Source organism: Doryrhamphus excisus, linkage group LG11, assembly GCF_037039965.1.
Source record: "Doryrhamphus excisus strain RoL-2023G ecotype Guam linkage group LG11, RoL_Dexc_Guam_v1.1, whole genome shotgun sequence".
Classification (NCBI taxonomy): Eukaryota; Metazoa; Chordata; class Actinopteri; order Syngnathiformes; family Syngnathidae; genus Doryrhamphus; species Doryrhamphus excisus.
This window is the reverse complement of record NC_136367.1, coordinates 18,834,639-18,859,488: the sequence shown is the minus strand read 5'-3', so window position 1 is coordinate 18,859,488 and position 24,850 is coordinate 18,834,639. Positions and strand designations below refer to the sequence as shown.

Sequence of the window (24,850 nt, the reverse complement as noted above, 5' to 3'; positions counted from 1 at the left end):
TAGCTCCTTCATAATGATGAAAAGCAGCCTTGAGTGGCGAGCGGAGGCTTTATGGTCTGGAAGGACTGGGAGACTTGTTGGTGACCTACTGGTTTATGAGGCCACTGGGAGAATCCCAGGTTCTCATGATGGTTTTAGGAATATCTGAAGTCGGGGTGCACAATGACGTTATACGGATAAAACTGATGACATTAAAAATTGCAGGGCTGCACGGTGGTCGAGTGGTTAGCGTGTAGACCTCACAGCTTGGAGACCCGAGTTCAATCCCAACTGTGGAGTTTGCATGTTCTCCTCGTGCATGCGTGGGTTTTCTCCAGGTACTCCGGTTTCCTCCCACATTCCAAAAACATGCTAGGTTAATTAGCGACTCGAAATTGCCCATAGGTATGAATGTGAGTGTGAATGGTTGTTTGTATGTGCCCTGTGATTGGCTGGCCACCAGTCCAGGGTGCAGAAGACAGCTGGGATAGGCTCCAGCATGCCCAAGACCCTAATGAGAATAAGCGGTAGAAAATGAATGAATGAATGTTTTAGTAGTGGCAGCACGGTGGTTGAGTGGTTAGCATGTTGGCCACATATAAATGTAATGAAAAAAATTTGCTCAGATGATAAAAAAAAATGCTCCAATGAGGCGACATTACCCGTACCTGCACCGTTTTCTCCTGCCTGTGACATTAGCAGCCTGTCGTAAATTACCACTTCCTCACTTTCCGAGGCGGTTTCACGTGCTGGTTGTACCAAATGCTCCGCAATGAGTAGAGATTCTCCGACTCTTCTGACTTCCGTAGCGTCACACCGGCTGCTCGGAGCATGTGCCCGAATACAGTGCACCTTGCTGGGCCACAGCAGGTGGCTCCCTCTGCTCTGTACTCTTGTTCTCCTGATAGTAGTGATGTAGTAATGTTATGATATTTTTATCAGGACAAATCATCAAGTACAGAAACTACAGTTAAATTGATAACTATTTAAATATCTAAATATTAAATAATAATAATATTTCATATAATAAGATCTAAAATAATTAGTTAAATAGATAATTGTTCTTGTCTCATTTGAAGGCATTCTTGTTTTGATGTCTGCACCGGACAAGCCGTGTTATTGTGTGTTTTGCTCGTCAGGAGTACCTGGATGTCCTCGGAAGACCCATGGTGCTGGCTGGCTCCAAAGCCAAGCAGGTGCAGTGGACCAACGTCTACCAGGATGCTTTGGTGAGAGAGCCCATGCAGCATCCATGCGGCGTCCAAGTCCTCATTGTGTTTCTTCATCAGGGTTTGGGCCTCGTCATCACGGGAACAATGCCGGTCTTCAACCTCACTGCTGACAGTGCAAGCGCTCAGGTACAGTAGCATGTGACGCAACAGCGCCTCTCTGAGGATACAGCCAACATCACCGCCACTCCTGTTATCGCCACGGCAGCACTTTGCATCCATCTTTCATCCCCGAGTATTTACTCTGAGCTTATCGCTGAGGCGTGAAGCAGCAAGCCTCCTCAGATGGAAGTGATAGCACCAATCAGGAGATCTCACTCTTAAGACAGTGAGGAGAGCTTCTTCCCGTGCGGAATGCTGACGCTCCCTTTGTGTGTGTGTTCCTCGCCACAGAACCAGCTCATCCTCGGCGTCATGGGAGTAGACATCGCCATCAACGAAATCAAAAAGAAGACGCCCACATACAGGGTGAGCAAGATGGACGCTGGCATTTACGTGAATGATTACGCCTGAAGTCGTCACCTCTTGCTTTGACCCACGCAGCTTGGAGCCAACGGTTACACCTTTGCAACAGATCCAAACGGTTACGTGCTGCTGCATCCGAACCTGCGACCAAAGGTGCGTCCAACTCCGCTGCCGGTTTTGCTTTTATTTCTCCCTGGCTGCATCTTCTCTCTCTCTCTCTGTGTCTCTACACAGATCATTAACTTCAGGGAGCCTGTCACTCTGGACTTTCTAGACGCAGAACTGGAGGATAGCAACAAGGAGGAGGTAAGAAAACCTCCTTTCAGTGGCCTTGAGAGACGGGCACTCACGCTACGCTGCTCATTACGGCCATACCTCATCATGCAGGTCAACTTAAAGATGAACCAAATGTGACTTTTTATGCAGGATCAGCAATAAAATGGAAGCAAGCAATAACTGGACAGCGCTTGTTATTTCTGAAATGATATAGATCGATATGGTCTGCACGGTGGTTGAGTGGTTAGCGCCCAGACCTCACAGCTAGGAGACCAGGGTTCAATTCCACCCTCGGCCATCTCTGTTTGTGGAGTTTTTCTCCGGGTACTCCGGTTTCCTCCCACATTCCAAAAACATGCTAGGTTAATTGGCGACTCCAAATTGTCCATAGGTATGAATGTGAGTGTGAATGGTTGTTTGTCTATATGTGCCCTGTGATTGGCTGGCCACCAGTCCAGGGTGTACCCCGCCTCTCGCATGAAGACAGCTGGGATAGGCTCCAGCACCCCCCTGCGACCCTTGTGAGGAAAAGCGGTAGAAAATGAATGAATGGTACAGACGGTTAGCATGTTGGCCACACAGTCGGGAGATGGGGAAGGCCTAGGTTCGAGTCCCGTGGGTTTGCTCCAGGTGAACGTGTGTTTACTAGTGAGCTCAGGGTCGTTGTCAGGAGTGCTTGATTTGCTCACCTGCACAGTATGAGTAACAAGCTATTTTTTATGTAATCAGACCCATATCGATGTAGCATCATCATAACATCATTTCTATGGAATTATTATTCCACTACAGACAATATTGACATGCAAAACTTGGTTTGGTTTTCAAGATGTCTTTCATTGTGTCTCTCCGTTCGCTCCTCAGATCCGAAGACAGATGATTGATGGCAAATCGGGGCAGAGGAAAATCAAGACGCTCATTAAGTCGGTTGATGAGGCGAGTCGTCAATATAGCAGCTCCTCCCCCACAGAACGGCTCCATAATTGATATGGGATGTGCAGGGAAGGTCACGGTGCATGCGTTGTGTGTCAACAGAGGTACATCGACGAGGCCGTGCGGACGTACACGTGGACGCCTGTGGACGGCACAGACTACAGGTGGGTCAGAGGTCACGTGAAGGTATTATTCCAGGTAACTTGAAGCAGCCTGCTAACGGAAGGATGCCGCAAGGAAAGAATACGTGCTCCGGCAATGGCAAGAAAGGACTTCATGAAAGTCTTCGGCTTTATGCAAATGAGGCTTTAATCCTCCTGTATCACAACCTATCACCACATTTTCGAAAATCCACAGGAGCACCTCGAGCATTTTTTAATTGCAAAGTGTATTCATTTGCAAACATTTGCTGTTACCCTGTGATGATATTTTCTCTGGGCTACGGCTTAGCAAATGAGGCTCAACTGTACTCCTGAACTCCTGCTGGTTGTTATTGAGTAAACGTGAAGCCCTGGAGATGTCCTCACTCGTTTGTAAGCCATGCTCTCTGAATAGCGGGACTCACCCCAGTCAACATTCTCCTGATATTGTCTTGGCTTATAATCCAAAATGCCTCTCAGACGTAATTCCTCTTCGTACTAAGTCGAGAGCTTGGAAAGCGGAAGAGACGACGTTTACTGGGACACACGTAGTAGGTGTGGCTTGTGTGTTGCAGCATTTTTACCCTGTGATCCGTTCCCGTTTGGATGCAACGGGACTTTTTTTCAATTTGGCCCCCCCCAAAAAATTCACAGTTTTTGTGTGGGTAGGGCCTAAGTATCATGGCTAGTGTCCCTAATAATAATAAAAATAATAATAAGAAGAATATTATAGACTTATGATAGACTTTTTGGGATAATAATATAATAATAACAATAATATAATAATAATATTAATATTATATTATTATTAGATTTTATATAACGATAACGATATAGCAATAATAATATAATAATGATAATATTATTATTAATCTAGAATCTTAATAATAATATTATTATTATTATTAAGATTGGATTGAAATTAAAGCAGGGGGATAAGGGAAGCCCAAACTTTTAATATGTGGTGTATTATTATTATTAATAATAATAATAATTTAATATTATTATTGTTGTTATTAATATTCTTATTAATTATTAATCCATAATCTTAATAATAATAACACTATTATTATTAAGATTCAGGATTGAAATGAAAGCAGGGGGATAAAGGAAGCCCAAACTTTTAATCTGTGGTGTATTATTATTATTATTATTATTATTATATAATACTATATGATAATCGTCATCATATTAATAATAATAATAGTAATAATTCATTGTATATAATAATAATAATAATAGTAAATTCATTGTAATAATAAATTTGTAATAATAATAATAATTATTATTATTATTAAGTAAGTTAAGTGCTCTGAAAAGGCAGCATTTGGTCTATGTCCTGTTTATAGGACAAAGTGGGCCGCAGACATTTTTTATATTTTGGGCCCTGAGTTGGTCAAGTTTGGGAACCCCTGGTCTAAGTGAATTTAGTCATAAAAGTGGACCTCCATGCCGGTCTCGGAACGGGACCCATCTGCAACCCAGGACCGGGTGTACTTGTAGCCAAGTGTTCCTAATGTTCTGCATCTGTTTTAGTCTGGGGTTGGTGCTGCCCACATATAGCGAGAACCACATCAAGGCCAACCTCAGTGACCAGATCCTCCAGGTGCAGTGTAAGTACCCTCGCAGCACCACGCCATCTTCCTACCCCCCCACCCCCTTCTCCTCTCTCTCTCTCTCTCTCTCTCTCTCTCTCGCTCACTCGCTCGCTCAAGCTGGACGTTTCACTCCCGGGTCTCCCAACATCAAGGTTGTAGGGAGCGGATCTTTATCTCCCCTTCCCTCCTCCTCCTCCTTTTCCTTCTTCTCCTCTTCCTCTTGATGCTCTATGGTAGGCAGGATCCAACCTCCTCCTCCTTCCTCCTTGTCCCTCCTGTGTCCATGCTGTGCTGTTAAAAAAAAATGGTGATGTTTTTTCTTCGCTCCGGCTGAAGAAAAAAAATGATGTGACGAGACAGAAAGGTGAAAGCTGTGTGACGCAGGTGAAAATAATGGTGACTTTGTACTATTATTTTTTATGTCTTTCTTTGCCAAATGCTCTCGCCTCTTCTTCACCAACAAATGATTCTGAAGCGTGTGTGCGTGTGTGTGTGTGTCTATGTGTGTGTGTGTGTGTGTGTGTGTGTGTGTGTGTGTGAAAGCTGTGAAAACTTGCATGCTTTTCACTCCTTCTGCCGCCACTCTGATTTGTTCTTATGATTTGTCTGCGAGCTTTGGAATCATTCAGCGCATAAAGTCCCGGGGGCCCATCGGCGCGGGGACACGTCGTTGTCTTCTCATTCTTACTTCCTGTTGTTGTTTTCTGTCTTTTTTGCAAATAAGACGTTTGCTCTTCATTTCTTTTCCTCTCTCGTCCTGTTTTTCAATTCGAGTGTTTTCCTTTATTTTCAAGAACACAATATTTTTATTCAAGCAATAATTGAATAAAATATTGTCTGTGACCCCCCCAAAACCCCTTCCCACCCGACCCCCTGTTTCTTTTCTTGCTCCTTCTCTGATGGATCCACACAGTGTCATACATCAAGGGCAAGTATACTCCATGTTGGTCCGCATTCCCTTCCTTGACTTCCTCCTTCCTACCGCTGCCTCCTCCCACCTTTGACCTCCCGCTGACCCCCCCACCCCCAATCCCCACCCCGCCTCTCACCCACACCCTTCCAACCCCCCCCCAAGCTACCCTTGCCTGCTTGCCTCTCTTCCTGCCCGTCTTTGCCTCCAGGTCCCGTCCTTCCTCTTCCTCCTTCTTAACGTCCTGCCGCAATAAAGGCTCACCCTGACTGTCAGTCAAGCACTAAACAGGAAGACACATATTCATCTTCTCTGCTCAAATATGTCTTTTGTCTTACTAATTTTGTCCTCTCTTCTGATGGCTCACTTTGTCTTCCACACTCAGACCCGAGCATCTTTCTCTTGAGTCACCGTTTCTCCTCTTTCTCCTCCCTCATTTAGTTCTATTCCTAAGTCGCATCGAGTTCTTAATACTGCATCCTCATCTCCGCAAACATCATCTAATTTCACTTCCATGAGATTTAGGATTAGTTTCTGTCATTTTTAAAAGTGGCGCTGCTATGTCTGATTGTCATGTGCTGGACCACCAAAACAACAAATCATTCTTAACTTCATAACTTTCCATGTAGGCTTTGGGCTTTTGGGGATAACCATACAAATATTATCTACAAATATTAATACAGGTTCAGGGGTTAAAGGATGCTGGTGGACTGTGGTCTACACCGGCCACTAGGTGTCACTAGCAGCACACGCACCAGACTGCTATAATCTTATTACAGTCATAATCATTATCATCATAATTGTCATAATAAATAACACGGGCTACTGGTCGTACTTCAGCTAAAACTCCCTGACATCACTTCCTGTCCACACTTCCGGAAGACATTCATTGAAACGCACACCAGCACCAGTCTTATTATACGGTTTATTGCCTCTGATTGTATTTACTATTGATTTATATGAGTGTAAAGGTGACCATAGGGGTGCTATTATATGTTTAGAGAGCTCTAATGATATTAAAAAACTGTATGTAGAAAGCCATAAACAGGCTTTCTTTGCTAACTACGAAGATTTGTGATGTATAAGTAACGAATACTACTTCGCGAAAAATTCATTCATCACGGTCAGGTTTGGAACCAATTAACTGTGATAAACGAGGGATTACTTTAATGGGTGATAATGCTAGAAGCTCGTTGGAAAGTTAGCGCCATCTTGGGAAATGGTCGCTGGAATTGCAGTTAAGTCGACCCAACACAGACCTCTAGCCGAGGCCAAGCAATCGTAACTTGTTTGATTGACACATGACGTAGGCGGCGGCGCTAAGTGACAAACACAAGGTGTGGTCAATGGACCCCATTGCCAGTGGACCTTAACTGTAATAAAAGATGCATCATCATGCTAACTAACTAACTTAGTTGAAGTTGCTGGAGGTGTTGCAGCACACACACACACACACCCCCCCCCCCATCCCCCATGGTCAGGTGACAGCTCGGTGCAGCTGACTTCCTGCGTCGTCCCTCTCTAACCCTTGTCTACATCAGCTTGTCTCCCTCCTCTCACGTACCCCCCTTCTCACCCCTCACTCACCCCTCAGACCGCCAGGGGCACGGCCCCCACACTTCCTGTCAACCCCCGACCCCGGATGTGCACGGCATTGTGGGCGCAAACTACCTGGGCACCCGATTGTAGCCGTACATAACGCGTCGCACGGCGTGGCGTCGTGTTTGACCTGTCAAGATGGCGCAAGTGTGGATTCTAGTCAAGTTGCCCTTCAAATGCCCTTCACAATGCAATGCATCTCCTGCCGTTATGAGTCTCTCGGCCGCCCTCCGCCTGCCAGTCTGAGGGGTGACCTCCATCAGGACCACCTCCCTTTGCAAAAGTTGGCCATGTTGATGCCTGCCTGACCTTAAAGCGCTCGCTGTCCTTGTATGCGTCTGAGAAGTCGCTGCCACGACACCAAGCCACTTCTCCGACGTCCCAAACGTGTCCCATTGAACCCCCCGCCCCCCATGAGGGAAGAAAAGCAAATAGCATCGGTCCAGGTCAGGTTCCATTTGGAGGCACCATATTGGCAAACGCTAATGTCGCCATGATTCCTCAATGCTGCTATGTTAAACGCCCGTTTGTGTCCCCGCCCGCCCACCCACCCCCACCCCTCTCACACATGTGAAGAACAGCTGCCACAACTCCCCCCTTCCTCGACCACCTTCCCCTCTCCCTGGATAATCTTCCCCCTTTCTGTTGCAGATTTTGAGTCACTGCTGCCAAACAGTTTTGAGTCTGAAGGACATGTATTCATTGCTCCCAGGTAGCCTTGCGTGGAACGCTTTGGTGTCCTAATTCTCATCAGTGCTTTTCTTGACATCTCGCCGCCTCCATGATATCCTCCATTGTGTGTTTACATCTGGCAACCTTGTGTCGCGACGTCACCCTCACTGAAAGAAATGAGGCGTCGTCCTGTGCATGCCGCTGTGATGCATGTTTGCCGTGTTCAACGTACACTTTTCATCCATCAGCAGGGGTGGAACGCTTCCATGTCGTCATCATGGATTCCTTAAAGGGAACGTCCTTAAAGGGTGCGGTACAGAGGAATACCCAGTGAGGAACAGGAAGTGCAGGCCAGCCTTTGACGAGTGATTAGAGTTTGAAAACTTTCTCCTGTTTGGGAACACTTGGCTTGTAAAGAAACGCTACAATGACGCGAGATTACCTGTAAATTATCGTTAACGGCCTGTTGTAACTTCCCCTGAGATGACTTGTAAACAAACGTTTACTTTAAGAGGAAGGATGTTCGATCAAATGCTCCGAGCAAAAATGCTCAGAGCAAATAAAAAACCTGATCAGCCACATGAAACGCCGTAGCCATGATGTTTGAAAAGTGCAAAAGTTTTGCTCGAGACCCGCGTGTGTACCTGCACACCCATATGTTCGGAGCGTGTGCCTGAGTACAGTACACCCTGCCGGGCCACATCAGCTTGCTCCTGCCGTTCTATACTCCGGTTCTCCTGACCTCCGTAGCCGCACACCGGCTGCTCGAGGCATGTGCCCGACTACAGTGCACCTTGCTGGGCCAAGCCAGGTGGCTCCCTCCCCTCTATACTCTGGTTCCTCTGATAGTTGCGATGTGGTAATCTTGACATGCAGGAAGTTATCGGTAGTTAAAAAAAAGATATTGTACAAGTGGATAAGACGTAAGCAGGATGTCACCATTATTAAATGGGGAGGGGGGGATGGGAACTATTAAAGCGGCACTTCAGTCAATAACGAGTTTTAGTAAAAATCAAATAATCATTCTCTTATAGAATTACTTGACAGTTTTGTACGTTTCATTTGAAAAATCGTTTACACAAACGCTAAACAATTTGATGTTTTTCACCGAATGGTAAAACTGAGACACGTGCCGAAGCGTGATGACGGCGTAGCGTTACACCCCTGAGTATTTCTGTCTTCTATGCCGCCCATCAACATGGTACATACAACGGAGCGCTCTCTGGCGTGTTTCTGCATCGTCTTCAGTCGTCATGTTTTCTTTTTGCTTTTCAGGGAATACTGCAACGAACTGGAACTGTCCAACAACAACACGGAATTCCTGCTCAACTTCATTGCCCTCATGGAGAAAGTGACCCCCGACTCCAAGCAATGTCAGTTTTCATTTTCATCATTAGGATGCTGCACTGTTATCACCATGACAACGCACATCATCAATTTGAACGCTTAAAATATTGGTGGACCAGCCTGGACACCTGCCATGTTGTTGGCATTACAGCTCAGGCTTGCTGTGCTTGTGCACAAACTGAAATGATCAATTAGTTGCATGCAACTGTGGTATGTGGCGCCCTCTAGTGTCAAGCAGGATGCATCATATTTTTAGTACCATTTCTACACAGAATGGGTATGAAATCATTATAAAAATTAATACATTCTTTACAGAATACATTGAGCATATTCTCTGGTTTACTCATGTGTTACCATATTTGGTTTAAAAAATGCACTAAAAGCCCGAAAGCCCCTGATAACCTGTGCAGTAGACCTCCATTGTTGCCTACAAGTAATGAAACCAAGCCCGCCAGGGTCATTTGTAACAATGAGCAGCTTATATTCATGTATTCATGTTCATCCTGTTTAGGTGACAATTTGCTGCTTCACAACCTGATCCTTGACACGGGCATCATCAGGCAGCTGGTGGACAAAGTGTGGAAGAACAAAGACTTGAACACGTGAGTACGGCTGTGATGGGAATTCTGACACAGGAGAGTCCTTGGTAAAAAAAAAAAAAAAGTGTACTACTAATAGATAGATATGACCTGACAATACAGTGGGGTGGATGGATAGTAATTGATGATGATGATGGCTGGGTTTGCTTGAGAGATGTGGATCACAGGTGGATCAGACATCTTGACGAGACGGATCTGACAAATTCTAGTAATAAGCCTTAATAAGTAGTAATTAAAGTTAATCAGAGTCTTATTATATTAACAAGATTTACTATTAAATTCTAATTAGCATTTATTGGGTTGTATAAGCAGTAATTATATTTTAACAAGCCTTTAATGAGGTTTATTACAGAATTAATTACTAATCTAATTAAAATTAAAGAGTCTTATTATATTAATAAGATTTACTATTAAATGCTTATTAGCATTTATAGGGCTATATAAGCAGTAATTACATTATGTAAAATAAGATTCTTGTATGCCTATTAGTATTAATAATTCTATATAAATGTTAATTAATGTTAATATACTGAAACTGACTGTAATAAGCACCAACTATATATGAATGATGATATGATAATAATACCTTATAAAGGACAATAAATCCTGGTATTATGTACTTATTAATGTTAATTAGCAGGAACAGTGCCTTATTAGTCCTCATAAAGTCATTATTACATACTTATTAATGTTAATTAGCGGGAACAGTGCCTTATTAGTCCTAATAGTCATTATTACATACTTACTAATGTTAATTAGCGGGAACAGTGCCTTATTAGTCCTAATAAAGTAATTATTACATACTTATTAATGTTAATTAGCGTGAACAGTGCCTTATTAGTCCCAATAAAGTCATTATTACATACTTATTAATGTTAATTGGCGGGAACAGTGCCTTATTAGTGCTAATAAAGTCATTATTACATACTTATTAATGTTAATTAGCGGGAACAGTGCCTTATTAGTGCTAATAAAGTCATTATTACATACTTATTAATGTTAATTAGCGGGAACAGTGCCTTATTAGTGCTAATAAAGTCATTATTACATACTTATTAATGTTAATTGGCGGGAACAGTGCCTTATTAGTGCCAATAAAGTCATTATTACATACTTATTAATGTTAATTGGCGGGAACAGTGCCTTATTAGTGCTAATAAAGTCATTATTACATACTTATTAATGTTAATTAGCGGGAACAGTGCCTTATTAGTGCTAATAAAGTCATTATTACATACTTATTAATGTTAATTAGCGGGAACAGTGCCCTATTAGTGCTAATAAAGTCATTATTACATGCTTATTAATGTTAATAATGCTGCAGCTACTGGATCTAAAGTGAGAATTGTGCTTTATTAGAATCTTTTTAGCAGTTTTTATGTGTGTTTGATTGTGGATGATGGGTAAAATCCCCCCCCCCAAAGTGCTTCTTTCCTGTGAAGACATGTAACGGTGATGGTTGACGTCTCCGTTGTTCAGGTATGGCTTCCTGGCCGTGTTTGCTGCAACTGATGGAGGAGTTACCAGAGTGTTCCCCAACAAGTACGAGCCCTCATCGTATTGTCACGCAGACGTGGCTCATAAGCCTGCTAGCTTAAAGATTTACCAACGCTTTCCGTGCGTGCTCTTAAAATGTCAGGGCGGCAGAAAGCTGGGAGGAAGACCCCGAGCCGTTTAATGCCAGCTTTTACCGCCGCAGTCTGGACAACAAGGGCTACATCTTCAGAGCGCCTTATCGCACAGGTGAGCGATGCTCCCTCCGCCGTGCTCCTCCCTCCCTCGCTCTGATCCCTTCTTGCCCTCTCAGCCCGAGACGAGCTTCTCAACCCGGAGAACGACACCATCGGCATCCTCGTCAGCACGGCGGTGGACATCACAGTGGGAGGGAAGACCATCAAACCGGCAGGTTCGTGTCAAACGTCTTTTCGCGGACTTGGATGTCTACCTGTTCATCGGCGAGCTTCTGTTACGTCACAGTTGTTGGAGTCAAACTGGACCTTGAGGCCTGGGTGGACAAGTTTAAGATTCTTGCCAGCAACCACACTGACAACCGTCAAGGCTCACACACGGTAACGACCCGAGTACCCGAGTTGCCACATATTTATACCATAATGCTTGCACCAATATACTCTTTTTCACTTCATACTACTAATACTGCTATATAAGATGTACACTGACTACTCTAAAGTATATCCAACTTTACTTTCTATAGTTCCTTGACAAGGCGGTTTTCTGATGAGCAAACATGCATGCAAACTGATATGGATTTCACATATATTATATATCATGTCATACATTTCCTTTACTGAGGTACAAAAATAATTCAAAATACATTAGTCATTAATTGGGGCTGCACGGCGGTCGAGAGCTCTCTTAGCTAGGAGACCTGAGTTCAATCCCGCCCTCGGCCATCTCTGTGTGGAGTTTGCATCAAATGACAACAACAGCTGGTAAATACCAGTAGTGACTCCGGTCTTGGAGTAGTTGTCTTTACCAGTGATTGACTTTGTACAAGCCGCTAGCATCATACCGTATAATGCATGTATCAAACAAGTATGCTTATTATTAACAGTATATTCTCAAATAAGACCAATTTGATAGATCAGCCGTGCGTCACTCATGCTTGAAATGGAGAGATAATATGTATTGGGCTCTAAAATGCCTTGGAAGGCATGCTAGCATACATTAAATATCCTCATAGTTTTATCATCTTTATACAAACTCAATGACTTATGGATAATGACTTGCTAAGTCACGCCCGTGCCCCTGCAAGGATGTTTCGCTTGATGGCGGCTATGATTTTCAATCAATCTGGCTCAAATTTGACACACTTGTTCTTGTCTGTCCCCCAAAGGTGCGTACCAAATTTCATGGTGATTCGTGTAAACATCTTAAAGTTACAGCTGGTGTTTTTTCGGAGAACACGTCTTTTCTTTCTGTGGCTGGGCTTAGTTATCCACATCGGTTTCCAGCCATGCATCCATAACTGCTCTACTTTTTATTTAGTTGATTAGCTGAAGGCTGCACGGTGGTTGAGTGGTTACCTAGGAGACCAGAGTTCGATTCCACCCTCGGCCATCTCTGTGCAGAGTTTGCATGTTCTCCAAATTGTCCATAGGTATGAATGTGAGTGTGAATGGTTGTTTGTCTATACAGTGAAGAAAATAAGTATTTGAACACCCTGCTATTTTGCTATTTCTCCCACTTAGAAATCATGGAGGGGTCTGAAATTTTCATCGTAGGTGCATGTCCACTGTGAGAGAGATAAACTAAAAAGAAAAATCCAGAAATCACAATGCATGATTTTTTAACAATTTATTTGTGTGATACAGCTGCAAATAAGTATTTGAACACCTGTGTATCATCTAGAATTCTGACCCTGAAAGACCTGTTAGTCTGCCCATTAGAAGTCCACCTGCACTCCATGTATCATCCTGAATCAGATGCACCTGTTTGAGGTCGTTAGCTGCATAAAGACACCTGTCCACCCCATACAATCAGTAAGACTTTAACTTGTAACATGGCGAAGACCAAAGAGCTGTCCAAAGACACCAGAGACAAAATTGTACACCTCCACAAGGCTGGAAAGGGCTACGGAGCAATTACCAAGCAGCTTGGTGAAAAAAGGTCCACTGTTGGAGCTATCATTAGAAAATGGAAGAAGCTAAACATGACGGTCAATCTCAATCGGAGTGGAGCCCCATGCAAGATATCACCTCGTGGGGTCTCAATGATTCTAAGAAAGGTGAGGAATCAGCCCAGAACTACACGACAGGACTTGGTCAATGACCTGAAAAGAGCTGGGACCACCGTTTCCAAGGTTACTGTAGGTAATACACTAAGACGTCATGATGTGAAATCATGCATGGCACGAAAGGTTCCCCTGCTTAAACCAGCACATGTCAAGGCCCGTCTTAAGTTTGCATATGACCATTTGGATGATACAGAGGAGTCATGGGAGAAAGTTTTATGGTCAGATGAGACCAAAATAGAACTTTTTGGTCATAATTCCAATAAGCGTGTTTGGAGGAAGAAGAATGAAGAGTACAATCCGAAGAACACCATCCCTACTGTGAAGCATGGGGGTGGTAGCATCATGCTTTGGGGGTGTTTTTCTGCACATGGGACAGGACGAGTGCACTGCATTAAAGAGAGGATGACTGGGGCCGTGTATTGTGAGATTTTGGGGAACAACCTCCTTCCCTCTGTCAGAGCATTGAAGATGGGTCGTGGCTGGGTCTTCCAACACGACAACGACCCGAAGCACACAGCCAGGAAAACCAAGGAGTGGCTCCGTAAGAAGCATATCAAGGTTCTAGCATGGCCCAGCCAGTCTCCAGACCTGAACCCAATCGAAAATCTTTGGAGGGAGCTCAAACTCCGTGTTTCTCAGCGACAGCCCAGAAACCTGACTGATCTAGAGAAGATCTGTGTGGAGGAGTGGGCCAAGATCCCTCCTGCAGTGTGTGCAAACCTGGTGAAAAACTACAGGAAACGTTTGACCTCTGTAATAGCAAACAAAGGCTACTGTACCAAATATTAACATTCATTTTCTCAGGTGTTCAAATACTTATTTGCAGCTGTATCACACAAATAAATTGTTAAAAAATCATGCATTGTGATTTCTGGATTTTTCTTTTTAGTTTATCTCTCTCACAGTGGACATGCACCTACGATGAAAATTTCAGACCCCTCCATGATTTCTAAGTGGGAGAAATAGCAAAATAGCAGGGTGTTCAAATACTTATTTTCTTCACTGTATGTGCCCTGTGATTGGCTGGAGGTGGAATTGAACACCGGTCTCCTAGCTGTGTGGCCTGAGCACTAACCACTCAGTCACCACGCAAAAAAAAAACATGCTAGGTTAATTGGCGACTCCAAATTGTCCATAGGTATGAATGTGAGTGTGAATGGTTGTTTGTCTATATGTGCCCTGTGATTGGCTGGCCACCATTCCAGGGTGTACCCCGCCTCTCGCCCGAATACAGCTGGGATAGGCTCCAGCACCCCTCGTGAGGATAAGCGGTAGAAGATGAATGAATGAACAATCATCTTGTTATAAAGCCAACTTTTTCATGTTTAATTCCTGCCAATTCAAACATTTTTCCCTTAATCGGAATGCTTAGTTTTCCAACCTTGGAAGTTTCCACAGTGGGTATTATGTTATATCAATTCAAGTATCGATCTAATTTTTCAATACATTTTCTGCTCTCATGCATGCAAAAAGTGTAACCAAAACATGAGGAAGAGTCAGTCTATGCTACATTTGTATCTTGTATTATTATTTTTATTATTATTATTATTATGAATATTGTTATGATTAAAGAGTATGCTTGTATGTGTGACAGTGTGGACCAAACAGAGGCTGTGAGATGGACTGTGAAGCCAACAGTGACGTGAGTGCTCCTCATCTTCACATGAAACGTCATCTTTCCTCTCTTAACAGCGGCCATCTTTGCACGTTTGCTTGCAGGACCTGCTGTGTTATTTAATAGACGACGGCGGCTTCCTCATCATGTCCAACCAGAAGGACGACTGGAACAAGGTGGAGTGGACGTGTGACGTCCATGGCGTCGCTGCTTCCCGTTCGTACGGAACACCCCTCCTGACTCGTCTGCGTGTGTGTCGTCCACAGGTGGGCATGTTCTTCAGCGACGTGGAACCCTTCCTGATGTTTGCGCTCTACAACAATTCCTTCTACAACCGTAAACAGTCCTTCGACTACCAGTCCGTGTGTGAACGCATGCCCAACAGCGAGGCCGGAGCTGCCCCACGAGGAGTCTTTGTGGTAGCGACACACACCTTAGCAATAGCTCTACACGGAGTACGTTTGTTCTGTGTCTTTTACATCTACTTCCTGCTTTTGCAGCCCACGGTTGCGGATTTTGTCAACCTGGCTTGGTGGACTTCGGCAGCTGCATGGTGAGGAACGGACGTCACTCGCTGGACATTTTTATTCCTCAAATTAGCAAACGGAATTACAGTAAACCTCGGATATATCCGATTCAATTGTTCCCACTGGTTTTGTCCGATATCAGCGAAATCCGTTATATGCGTATATATCGGAAAATGTCCGTTTTACGCATATATCGGATTTATATCCGGTATATGCGTATATATCGGAAAATGTCCGTTTTACGCATATATCGGATTTATATCCGGTATATGCGTAAATCGGATTTTATCCGTTATAAAAAGGCACTTCCTTGACTATGTTTCCAATGTACCTGGACGCGCAGGCAACGCTACAAACGCTGCAAATGACGTCGTATAGCGGCCTGCCACGATTCGGCGAATCGGAGCGCCACGATGCGGCCATCCGATATATGCGAGGGAAATTTAATGGAAATGCATTGGAACGGGACTGGAGATTTTGTCCGAAATCCGTTATAAAAAATCCGATATATGCAATGAATTTTTATTGGAAATGCATTACAGAAAAATCGGTTCTTTTTTATCTGTCCGTTGTGAGCGAATTTCCGATATATCCGAGTCCGATATATCCGAGGTTTACTGTACAAACTACGTGTTTATTGTTGTGGTTTTTATTGTGTCATGCTACTAATAGTCGCCATGACACGGTCGTAATGTAAATGAGTCACGTTTCCGCTTCTTGTCTTCAGGTCTTTGTTCCAGCAGTTCATCTATGGGATGGCTTATCACAGCTGGTTTGTCACAGGTAGAATACTACCTTGTTTACTCTACAAATACACACAGCTTGTGTCTCTTACAAAGTAGTATTTTTGTACTTCATTTCATTCTAGCTACTCATCACAGATAAGAGACTTGAATGAAAGCAGATAGCGAGCGAGTGTGTAAAATGATGCTATGAATCATTTATCACATCCAGGATGACGTGTGTGTGTGTGTGTGTGTGTGTGTGTGTGTGTGTGTGTGTGTGTTTGTGTGCAGACGAGGTGGATGCAGAGGGGATGGACTCCAAAGAGAGAAGCTGCGTGATGATCCAGACTCAGTACTACCTGAGCAACCTCAGCAGCTCCTACAACATACTGCAAGACTGTGGCAACTGCTCCAGGTACACACACACACACACACACACACACACTCTTTCTTTCTCCATCCGTTTTCCAATAAGCATGTGTCGTGTGCAGGCTGATTCACGCCAAGAAGCTGAACAACACCAACTTGTTGTTTGTGGTGGCCGAGAAGTTGCCCTGCAACACCTGCGAGATGGACAAGCTGTCCCAGGAAGAAAAGGAGTGTATCCTCTGGTGTCATGATGTCACACACACACACACATATATACACACACACACTTTGGTCAACAAATGTGTTGTTTACTCCTTGATTCCTGATTCTCAGTGAAGGAGGAGAATCCATGTGAAGAAATGAGTGTAGCACGCTATAGAAAAGGACCTTCCACCTGCTTTGACAACAACATCGCAGTAAGATGGACTCCTCTCTTTAGGTCAACGGTCACCTTTAGTCTCTGCTGTCATGGCTCACGTTATTTAGGACGTTATTTAGGTTGTAGACGGCCACAATGTACGCCACATCTTAAGAAGACACAAGTGGTATAAATTAGAAATACTGCATTGACCCCAATAGAAGACATGACTTTTCCCCAGAAAAAGTCTTAAAGGCGACCTTTTGGGCCCTTTGTATTGCGTTGTGGACTCCTATAGAGCAGCTACACACAATAACCTGGTGGGAAAAGCATAATAGGTCCCCTTTAAAAAGAGTCTAGAGATAAATACTGTACATGCAAACCACAGCGAGCATCTAATGACTGCTTTTCTTCCCATCACTCACTGGTCTTGGAAAAGTAGCAGTAGTCTTATATTTTTGGTGTCTGCATTTATACTGTACATGCAAACCCAACAGGCGGCGTCAAAGTGAGCTTTTCTTCCCATCCATCACTCACTAGTCTTGAAAGCGGGGTGTCATTACATTATTAATTTCGACATGCCACCAAATGACTTATCCCCCAAGTCAGCTTTTCTTCCCGTCACTCACGGGTGCTGAAATAGAGGGATGTCTTTATAGGGTTGTCTTGTATTTTTGGTCAAGGGATTTATCCGTGCAAACCAGCAGGTGTGACCAAGTGACTGCTCCAAGTGAGCTTTTCTTCTTGTCACTCAAAGGATCTTGAGGGAAAAAAGGGTGTTCTTATATTTTGAGTTGTCTCATATTCATGGTCGAGGGATCGACGTACGCAAACCAACAGGCGGCGTCAAATGACTTCACTCACAAGTTAGCTTTTCTTCCCATCACTCACTGGTCTTGCAACAAGGGCCAAGTCATAGTCTTCATATATTTTTGATCCTGGGATTCGTATATGCAAACCACCAGATGGTGCCAAATGATTTCTCTCCTGAGTGAGCTTTTCTTCCCATCACTTACGGTTCTTGAAAATTTAATGTGGTCTTAAATTGGGGTCAATGTGGTAATGTCGCAACATACGTGCAATCATCAGACGTGTGATGACCGATGTGTGTCGTTTCTCAGGAGAACACGTCAGACTGTGGGCGGGGCCACTCCCTCCAGCCTTGCCTCTCCACGCTACTGCTGATTCAGCTGCTTCTGCTTTATCCCGTGGTCAGCCCTCACGCTCGCTCTCTACTACATTAATCTACCAGCACACACCAACCACCCTTCTAGCCGCCCCGAGCTTCTCCCCTCACGACTACCACCACCCAACATAGTTTTATCGCCAATGATGGGACTTCCCATCTTAGCGGGTCGGAAGCCCTGAGCGCCGCCTTCTAGCCAGCTCGCTTTGCTCACAATGTGTGTCCTCAGCCGAGGTCGTCCCGCCGTCCCTCCCCGCGTGAGAAGTAGACAATTTCATGTCACTTTTTTTTAAGTTACATTTTATTGACAAAAAAAGGGACTTTATTTATGCACTCAAATATCTACTTGCCAAAATGAGATAGACTTTCATGAGGTCTTACTTTTGTAGCCAAAAAGACACATTTCCATGACTGGTGAGACGGACGTGAGGCATGCTTGTATTTCATGACAAGGACACATAAACGCCCGTACTGTCATGGCAACGATGTGCTCATATTCACAACATGAGGCTCACACGCTAGTGATGCATTTCCATAGTTAGCACAGACCGAGAGCTACAAACAAACAAAACAAACCTCTCTGACCAAACATCACCTCTGACGCAACTCATCAGGCAACTCATTAGGCCACGCTGAAAAGAAAAGGCGGGATATTGCAATTTTATGTAAATAAAAAAATCACTTTATGTATTATATTAAAATAATCTTAGGAAAAAAAAGTTATTTTATGAGACGTCGTAATCTTACACGAAAAAAAATGTACATTTTCAGTCAATATTGACGTGATTTTGTGGGGGAAACGATTCAGCGAGAAAAAAAGCTTGTAAGTCTTAATCCTGTACAAAAATGACATTTTTAAAAGAATCAAGCATAATTTCAAAACAAAAAAGTGAGATCATGACATTTTGCATAATCTTATAAGCATACACTTGCTGTTTTACATGAATTCTATGAGGGAAAAGTTGTCATTTTACAAGAAATTCGGAGAAAATTACCCCCCAGAATAAATATAGGAAAGCATAATCTCACAAGAAAAGTCATATTCCTTCAAGAACAGAATCTATGAAGAAAAGTAAAAGAAAAATACATCTTAATCTAAGTCCTAATCCTACAGGACTGAATGATACTCTTGCAAGAATAGAGCCATAATTGTGTGGGAATAAAGTTGGAATCTTAGAAAACTGAAGTCCTTCTCTTACAAGAAAAAAAATCATCATTGTACGACAATAAAGGCGGAATCTTGCAAGAATCAACTCTTGCAGCCCATAATCATAATTGTAAAAGAATAAATTCCGAATCAAATTTTTGTCAGAATAGAGTTCTAATTATACAAGAATGAAGTCGGAATCATCCAGGAATAAAGTCGTACTCTTGCAAGAATAACAAGCGTAAGCGAGCACGTTGTCCACGTTAGCCCGAGGACTATCAAGTGAGGTGACGCCGCGTTGTCCGATTGGTTTTTCTTTCTTTTCAGCGTGGCTCTAATCCTTTATAAGCTTCTTCAGTACGACCGACTCAAATAGTCAACACATTTATTTGAACACGGGTGGGGGGGGGGCACTAACTAAATATGGCCGTCACACGCAGTAAGTAGAGTAGTCATGTGATCGTCATGTTAGACTGTTTCATAGTGCCTTGATGCACTCTGTTGTGGACGACTGTATAGTACTTTTTTTTTTTTTTTTTTAATAAAGCAGCCATGTTGGAGAATCAGCTTTCTGTGGAGCACATTTGCATCATCACACGGTGACACCATAAGGCACCTAGCCATGTCTTGGACACCGTCTTATTTGGACATACCTTTTTATGGATTGGGCCACACGACTTCCGTCGTTCCGCCCGATTCCGTGTGTGTGTTTGCATTTGCTGAGTGGAATGTCGTGGAAATGTGAAGGATGACAGTGGATTTTCTTCTTTGTGTGTTGCGGTCGACACAAACCAGTGTTATGGAGGTTTAAAAAAAAAAAAAGAAAAAAGAGGGATTTACTGCTTGTGCTGAAAGAATGTGCTCGTCGGTGGATGTGTTTTGCGTTTTCAGATGCAACGTAGTAAAAAACGCCGCCTCTATATAAATGCCTTAGTGTCACACACATACACGCGCACCTCACACTCATCCCGTAGTACCGCCATGATATTTTGTCGTCTTGCAATCATCACTATCAATTACAAATGATAATACAGTGGAACCTCTGTAATCCATATGGAAATAATCTGTTCCAGGGTCAAACTGCGTCTTTAATGGCTCGTTTTTGTTTTTATTTTAGTCTTAAAGTCACAGAAGTGTAAAAAGAAACTGAGATGATGATGTAACATTGTGAGGGTCCTTCGTATTTAATGTCAGCCATGTTGTACTGAGCAGCCTGGACAGATGCCTGTACCACCTTCTTCACTTCCATTCCTCTTTTCTGTGGTTATCATCACCGACACCACCAGCACCCTTCTCACAAAATACAATACACAAAAAAAAACAAAAGGAGTGCTTGATAATTCTGGGTGGATATGATGCCATAGCCGATCATTCCAATGGGAAAGAAACGCTCCGGTGAAAAAACAAAAAACTTTATTAGTCACTTGAAATGCCAGGTCTGCCGCATTTGAAAAATGTAAAATGTTTGCCAGAGACCTCCATGGTGTCACACCGGCTGCTGGAAGCATGTGCCCGAATACAGTGCACCTTGCTGGGCCACAGCAGGTGGCATCCCCCCTTCTATACTCTGGTTCTCCTGATAGTAGTGACATGGAGGTGATAGTAATATCATGATGCTTGATTAGGATTAACCAGGAGGTACAGTTGGTCAAATCCTAATTTGTTCCAGTCCTCTTGACGAGCTTTGGGTATTGTTTATTTTTAAAAAGCCAAAGAAAAAGCAAAACCCACTTAAGGCATCCTGAAGGTGTTGCGTCTTGGAGGTTCCACTGTATTTCAACACACACAAAAAAAGATGAGTGTGTGTAGTTGGCGGTGTGTATGCCGGCGTCACATGACATGCACTTTTCCTTTGCGCTCCCGTGTCCACTCCCAACGTGACACGTGCATCCTTCCTTCTTTCCTGCTCTCTAACGCCGCAAAACAAGCACACACGCACACGAGCGACAAGTGGGACATGATGCACATCAAACGGTTTCATCACCATAACGACGCTTCATCCATGATGAGATGGCAGCCAAGGATGTTTTATTACAAGCGGAGGGGGGGGCATCAAACGGGAGGGGGTAGTGTGTGTGTGTGTGTCTACGGTGCAGCGAGGACATGTCACACACAAGGCCATGTTGTGGTCATGTGATCCTATGACGATACATTATGTAATGCTCCCATAACAACAATGATAAAGTCAAGCCACACCTCCTTTAAAGACGCAGGATGATTTAGTTAAGGAAATATTGACTCCAAACACGGCAGCGATTTGTGTTACGTTGTCGCGCTTTGCATTCATTTTTTGTGAACAACTGCAAGAATTCATATAATTCATCACTGATTATTTTTTTTGCTTATAAATCCTTCACATTTTGGGCGTTCTACAGTATTTTGCCATCATAGTATTACAATACAGCGATCAATGATACACTGCAAGAAAATGACAATATGGGTTGATATCTTATTTAAAGCATGGTGGGAAAAAAATGTATTCTAAAACCAACCATTATTATTTATATATTATTATATTTTAATTATGGATGTCAGATATTGGATTTTTGGCTGTGTAACATGACATATCTCCTGTGGTGGAATGAACACGTGTTGTATACAGGATTTTTTTTTTATGTAAAAATATAATTATAGGTAAATTTTATTTTATTACTTTGTATATATTTTAAATATTAAAAAAAATATTTAATTTTTAAAAAAAGACAATGACAAAAAGAAGGTATTGATATAGAAATGAATAAGCGTGCTAAAATGTTTTTTTTCTGCACATCATTGATTTCCCTATTTCCTTGGAGGAGCGCCACCTCCAGGAGCCACTTAGTATCGACACCTCACATGGGAATATAAGGCTGTCCTTTCCTGTACGTACACACAGACACACACGCACACACAGCACCCCCCCCCCCCCCCCCCAGGAGAGACAGCAACGTTTTAGGATTAAGTTTTTTGCCAAAATTCAAAGTGTTAAAAAAAAAAAAATGTGCAAGTAAAAAAAATTCCAATGAGGAGGTGGCGAGGGAGGGGAGATGATTAAGAGGAGCCTCCAAGAAGGGAAGGGAGCCCCTGGCTGCACTGTGTTGGGAACGCCAGCGTGTATGTGATTGTGTGTAGTGTGTAGTCTGGTGCTATGTGACCATGTTTGACAAGTGTGTTAACAACAAAAAAAGCAACATTTAGAGAAAAGAACAAGTGAAGTCCGTATATATCATGAATATAAATATAGGAAAACAGCACTGTTGATAAGTTTGAGCTGTCAAGTCAAAAATGGTGTTGATTTGATTTTTTTTTTTTTTTTTTCTTCGTGAGTGAATGAGTGAGTGAACGAGTGAGCGAGGATGAATTTAGCTCCTTCTTGTTTTGGGCTCTGCTAGGTCCAAATGTCGCTCCATTCTTTTGTACAGATGAAGCTACAGTAAAAAAAAAAACAAAAAGAAGAGGGCAAAATTTGTAAAATATTGTGTCTGTGACTCCTTGTAAAATATTTTCAAATGGTTTATTACAGAGAATCAGTTAATAAATAATGTTCATATTTTTCACTTCACTCAAAGTGTCTGCTGTTTTCTCACACACACACACACACACACACCAACACAAACACACACACGTACCTCACAGTTTGGCGAGGAACTCGATGAGAAGTCTGTGCCAAGCGTCGGGGTCATCCAGGTAGCAGGGATGCCCCGCCCCTTTCATCACAGCCACACTGTGATTGGCCAGATGGCGGAGGTTGCTAAACGACGCCTCCCCCAGCTGAGCATCCTGGTCGCCGTAAACGATCAGTGACGCCACCTGGAGGATAAAAGTCATGATGCGATGCTGTTTTATGTGATACTATGTTATGTTATGTTATGAGCAGTGACGCTCCTGACCTTCACACTTTGGTACTGTTCAGGGGTGAACTTGTCGGTGCAGATGGGTGCGACAGGGATGTAGGCCCGTAGAAGGTTCTGGTGTTGGATGAGGAACGGGAGGGAGTACATCCCGCTGAGCGAGGGGCTGATGACCACCACGGGGTTGAGCTGAAGTTGCTCACACACGTCCACAAGAAAAGATGCTGGCGCCAGTTCCCCTACTTTCGCCGGGGCCTTTGCTAACTCGGAGCGTCCGAGTCCTTTTTTTTTCGATGTCACACAAACAGAAGGCTTGCTTTTGCTACAGACAGGATGTTTTATTTTGAAAGATGCTCACCCGGCAGGTCTATGGCGACTGCGCGGCAGCCCGCTTTGGCTAAAGTGTGCAGAGTGCCGTTGTCCAGCCAGTTCTGCGAGGAGAAGCGGATGCCGTGAAGTAGCAAGACGGACATCTTTGTTTCTCCTGAGGAAGGTCGACTTTGTCTGTAGAAGAGCGGAGAGAATGTGCATCCTTCCACTTGCACATTTCCATCGCTCACCTCCACCTCACACATCCTGAAGACACAACAAGTTTGTTATTGTTGTATTTTATTTTTTTGTATTTATCTGTGGTGTACAGTATAGCATTATCTTTTCAAGTTGGTGTGCCACCCGCAGCCACTAGAGGGCAGTGCAACTCCTATACCTGGACCTGCATTTACATGGCGTTATATTAACCACTTTTAAAAGTCTTTTAGTCTTTTCTTGTTGCAGTATTTCAGCTTAACGGCTAAGCTGACTGCCCAGTTCGGTACATTTGGTGTACTAGTCATACATTCTAAAGAGTTTTTTATTTTTATTTTACAGACCAAGGTTAGCTAGGTTTTCGTACCTGACAGTTTGCTCACGTGACCAATCGGCGAAACCATATGGTCGAAACTGGTACAAAAACTAGCTAACGTTGGTCTGTAAAAACAACTCTTTAGATTTGCATGCACACATAACATCGCATGTGCAACTTATATTTCTAGTTTAGCCCTAGCTAAAAAGAAAAAGTACAGTGGTCGCTGGACCTAAAGGCTACGATTATGACTTGCTAGCTAAACATTGGTTCATGTACAGCGAAAGATAAACATGTTACATTCATTCATTAATCTTAAAGTGTCAATCAAAAAGATGATTCTTATCTTTGTAATGGCTGGATATTGAATAGAGGTCTCGCTTTGGAGCTTGTGCAGGTGTACCTAATGAGGTGACCAGGACAAGTGCAACATGAATACACATTACTAACTTTTAACATGTAACTTATACCGTAGAAGGTGTTGCAGTATTGGTAAGTACGTTTTCTTGTTTCCCTAAAGTCCCCGACTTTTTAAATCAAGTATCGATTTGTCTTACCTTGTGTTGAGAAAAGTGTCGAACTAAAGACTAAAGGTTGTCTTTTTTTTGTTTTCCGGAAAAACAACAGAAGAGTGGAGAAAAATGTTTCTCCAAACGAGTTTACCTCCCTCTAGCGTCCTTTGGGAGAATTGCATGCAGGGACATGCTGAGAGTGAGTGACGATATTTCACTCTTGATTAATGATTACTCAGCGT

The 24,850-nt window shown here is 43.2% G+C and overlaps 2 protein-coding genes across 7 annotated transcripts in view; one reads left to right on the top strand and one right to left on the bottom strand.

Annotated features, from left to right (window-relative positions):
* Window positions 1-19,366, top strand: part of cacna2d2a (calcium channel, voltage-dependent, alpha 2/delta subunit 2a) — a 151,832-nt gene extending 132,466 nt beyond the window's left edge. For 3 of the 6 annotated variants that reach the window (XM_058065870.2, XM_058065848.2, XM_058065829.2), the window contains 24 exons: window positions 1,119-1,208; window positions 1,269-1,337; window positions 1,602-1,676; window positions 1,752-1,979; window positions 2,811-2,882; window positions 2,982-3,043; window positions 4,556-4,632; window positions 5,531-5,545; window positions 7,778-7,838; window positions 9,074-9,171; window positions 9,657-9,747; window positions 11,224-11,286; window positions 11,384-11,487; window positions 11,552-11,650; window positions 11,722-11,813; window positions 15,093-15,140; window positions 15,218-15,289; window positions 15,380-15,532; window positions 15,614-15,666; window positions 16,368-16,423; window positions 16,657-16,780; window positions 16,857-16,966; window positions 17,068-17,150; window positions 18,214-19,366. In XM_058065870.2, the coding sequence (XP_057921853.2) occupies window positions 1,119-1,208; window positions 1,269-1,337; window positions 1,602-1,676; window positions 1,752-1,979; window positions 2,811-2,882; window positions 2,982-3,043; window positions 4,556-4,632; window positions 5,531-5,545; window positions 7,778-7,838; window positions 9,074-9,171; window positions 9,657-9,747; window positions 11,224-11,286; window positions 11,384-11,487; window positions 11,552-11,650; window positions 11,722-11,813; window positions 15,093-15,140; window positions 15,218-15,289; window positions 15,380-15,532; window positions 15,614-15,666; window positions 16,368-16,423; window positions 16,657-16,780; window positions 16,857-16,966; window positions 17,068-17,150; window positions 18,214-18,336 (2,118 nt within the window). In that variant the 3' untranslated portion in view covers window positions 18,337-19,366. The remainder of the gene's footprint in view (window positions 1-1,118; window positions 1,209-1,268; window positions 1,338-1,601; window positions 1,677-1,751; window positions 1,980-2,810; window positions 2,883-2,981; window positions 3,044-4,555; window positions 4,633-5,530; window positions 5,546-7,777; window positions 7,839-9,073; window positions 9,172-9,656; window positions 9,748-11,223; window positions 11,287-11,383; window positions 11,488-11,551; window positions 11,651-11,721; window positions 11,814-15,092; window positions 15,141-15,217; window positions 15,290-15,379; window positions 15,533-15,613; window positions 15,667-16,367; window positions 16,424-16,656; window positions 16,781-16,856; window positions 16,967-17,067; window positions 17,151-18,213) is intronic. The other 3 variants (XM_058065856.2, XM_058065865.2, XM_058065837.2) reach the window with 3 other exon arrangements.
* A 3,333-nt stretch (window positions 19,367-22,699) lies between these two features.
* On the bottom strand, window positions 22,700-24,051 carry abhd14b (abhydrolase domain containing 14B). Its single transcript, XM_058065937.2, has 4 exons — window positions 23,614-24,051; window positions 23,295-23,536; window positions 23,034-23,214; window positions 22,700-22,832 (listed from the first exon to the last, which is right to left on the bottom strand). Exons 1-3 carry the CDS (start codon window positions 23,828-23,830, stop codon window positions 23,035-23,037), a joined length of 639 nt encoding a protein of 212 aa, XP_057921920.2. The 5' UTR covers window positions 23,831-24,051; the 3' UTR covers window positions 22,700-22,832; window position 23,034.
* Between the last annotated feature and the right edge of the window lie 799 nt (window positions 24,052-24,850).